Source organism: Malania oleifera, chromosome 1 (genome assembly GCF_029873635.1).
Source record: "Malania oleifera isolate guangnan ecotype guangnan chromosome 1, ASM2987363v1, whole genome shotgun sequence".
NCBI classification, from domain to species: domain Eukaryota; kingdom Viridiplantae; phylum Streptophyta; class Magnoliopsida; order Santalales; family Ximeniaceae; genus Malania; species Malania oleifera.
The window spans coordinates 61,374,718-61,377,672 of NC_080417.1; the positions used below are offsets into that span (position 1 = coordinate 61,374,718).

Consider the following 2,955-nt stretch of genomic DNA (forward strand, 5'->3'; position numbering starts at 1 on the left):
CCTTGCTACCCTGTGCCCTCGATCGCCTCTCTCCCGCTTTGGTCCGTTCGGGTTAGTACTTTTATGGAAATCTGGATGAGCGTAGTTAGAGGCATGACGTCTAGCATCTGAGTCAGATTACAATATCGCTTTGTATGAGTAGGGTAACTTAGAAATTTACTTACTTTCCAATAGTTTAGATTTATTTGCTTTCCTTTACATTCTTTCCAGTAGTTAGACAATCACCATTGCAACATACCATCTTTCACTTCTTTTTCATAACAAGGCTTTAGTAAACCAAATTGGAAGTGATTTAATAACTGCACTTCAAGTCTTCGTGGATCGATACTCAACTTACCCATTTTTTACTGAACTTGAGATAGTTAGGTTTTATAAATATTATTTTTGGTAGTTAATGACCCAAGGCTTGGTGAGCCTACGTCTTTCGTAAAAACATGGGAAGACCAAATTACTCACATTGATGAAGGCAATTACAAAATCATTCAAGTCGATATCCTTAAAGGTTAGAGTGATTCACACCTACGCAATAATGCGCTCATAAAAATCATGTCACTATAGGGTCAAAGTCTACCACTATAAAAGGGGACGCGAAGAAGAGGTAAGGATATTTCATTTAAACCCATTCTTTACCATTGTAATAAATCTCTCGACAAAGTCCCTTACTTAGTTATCGGAATAATCCCTCGGATCCTCCAAGCCAGTCATACTTTCTCTCTTTTTCAGGTGGTCATGATCAAGAAACGTCTCAAAGGTCATTCAATTTTATTCAACAATAGTATTTTTTCAAAAAATAAATATTATTATTATTTACTTAAATCAAAAAATAAAATTTGAAATCAATGCTTACCAAGGTAACGCCAATGGACTTGGTATGAATTGCACTCCCTTCCCCCTTTCACTCCTCACGAGGAGAATGAAAATCAAAACGATGTTTTGTGAAATACAAACCAATTCTATTCTTATTCTTTAGACAAATTTTTTCAAAACAAGTCATCTCTCACATCGATGCACTGTGGTTTGGATTTGCTATTTCCACCCACGCATTTCGGCAAATTAGAGAAATCACCTTTCAATTTCCTTTCCCCTCTCTCTCTCTCTCTCTCTCTCTCTCTCTCTCTCTCGGCATGAAAAATCTTGTGTCATTTTGGTTCCTTGACTCTTCATCCTTAAAGTCATTATTAATACTTTGGTGTCAAGCTGTATTTATCACTCGTATCCAATAGAAATCATTGAATTATGTACCGCATCTCTCCTACTCGTACTCTTCTTCGAAACCCCTTTTTTGTTTTCCCCTCCCCAATCCGTCTGCCGTTCATTAAAATCCATAGTTTCTCATGGACTCGCAAGATATTCCCGCCGGCAACAAGCCATCTCCGGCGAGGAGAGAGCTCCAAGGCCCTCGTCCGGCTCCACTCAGGGTCAGCAAGGACTCTTACAAGATCAAGAAGCCCCCGATCAGCCCCGGTCTCTCCCACGCGCGGCGCCGCCCCCCGCACGGGCCGTCTGTAATGGCGGAGCCCCCTCAGCCCATGATTATCTACACCGTCTCGCCCAAAGTCATCCACACCACCGTCAGCGATTTCATGCTCGTGGTGCAGCGCCTCACCGGATCATCGTCTTCGTCGACGTCGGCCGTCGCCGCCACCGAGGCTGTCTCTCCGGCCGCGAGGCTAGCGTCCATAGAGAAGACGAGCCCGTCGGAGAGGGAAAAGGAGAGGGATAGAGTAGGCGATCTGATGGGTCAAGTGGAAGGGGCTGAGATGCGGCAGATCCCGGGAATTTTGTCGCCGGCGCCGGCGACTCTGCCGGTAATATCGCCGGCGTTGTTCTCGCCAGCGTCTGACCCAAATACCCTGTCTTTTCTGCATGATCTAAGCCCTTTTTTTCCCGGTAGCAGTAGCTTCGTGCCTAGTCCTTCCGGCTTCCTTTCGGCCCCTTTAGTTTCCCCTTTTCCTTCACCTGATCTCTTCAATCCATTTTTCGATTTTTAGCAGAGTTTCCACCCGGAAGAAAGTGGAAGAAAGTGCGGGAAACGGTGGGAAAATTCTTGCGTCTACTTCTCGGAAGATTTTCCTAGAGAGAGAAATACCAAGAGATGAGGTGGAAATTTATTGTAGCAATTTTTTTTTACAATTTTATTTGCAAGAAAAAGTTCTTGTAGTAGGTGAAGTTGCGTGTTCCATAAATCCGATGACCAACGTAGGAGAAATTGAACTTTTTTATTTTTTTTTTTCATATATATTTCAGGAATGTGGTTGGGTTTAGTTAATCGGCCTTTAATTTTTGCGGGCCATGTGATGTCTATTTGAACCCACTTGTGCGTTGTAACTTTCCTAACATTTATTTCATTTTCTTTCTTTTCATTGGGTGGACTTGTAGCTATCGGAGACTCGTCGTGTAATTTTTATAACAAAATTTTTATTTTTATTTTTATTTTGACTTCTACTCTATTATTCTATTTTTGTTGCTTTAATTTTGGTTGAATCTTATGACGGAATGTAAAGAAAAAAAAAAAACCCTATTAAAAATTGAGGGTGTTGGGGGAGTTTTTTTTATCGAAATAAAAAAAAAAAAAATGTAACCATAGGGTACATAGTATCATATTTACGGAAATAAAGTCGATTTTGAGTTAAGCATAGAGAGAACTGACTTTTAGAGAGTTATTAGAAGATAAAAAATGGATTTTCTACAAGTTGGTTTTCTTTGTGCATTGAAATCACCACCTATCGGTTCTCTATGGGTTGAATGAGGAGAGAAAAAATTGATTTTTAGAAAGTCGATTTCCCTTCAATGCATGCAACATCCCACTCGTCTTATTATTTTTCCAAGGTGTAGCTTTGTTAGAATCCGACTTCAGTTTTTTTTTTTTTTCCATGCACATCTCACTTACTATTTTTTATATTTTCTATTCAGGGCCAACCTACCATTAGGCGGTTGAGGTGTTTGCCTAGGACC

The 2,955-nt window shown here is 40.6% G+C and overlaps 1 protein-coding gene across 1 annotated transcript; it reads left to right on the plus strand.

The window, feature by feature from the left end:
• The first annotated feature begins 1,017 nt into the window (after positions 1-1,017).
• On the plus strand, positions 1,018-2,431 carry LOC131144264 (protein MKS1). Its single transcript, XM_058092804.1, has one exon. The coding sequence runs from the start codon at positions 1,335-1,337 to the stop codon at positions 1,989-1,991; it is 657 nt and encodes a 218-aa protein (XP_057948787.1). The 5' UTR covers positions 1,018-1,334; the 3' UTR covers positions 1,992-2,431.
• Positions 2,432-2,955: the final 524 nt, after the last annotated feature.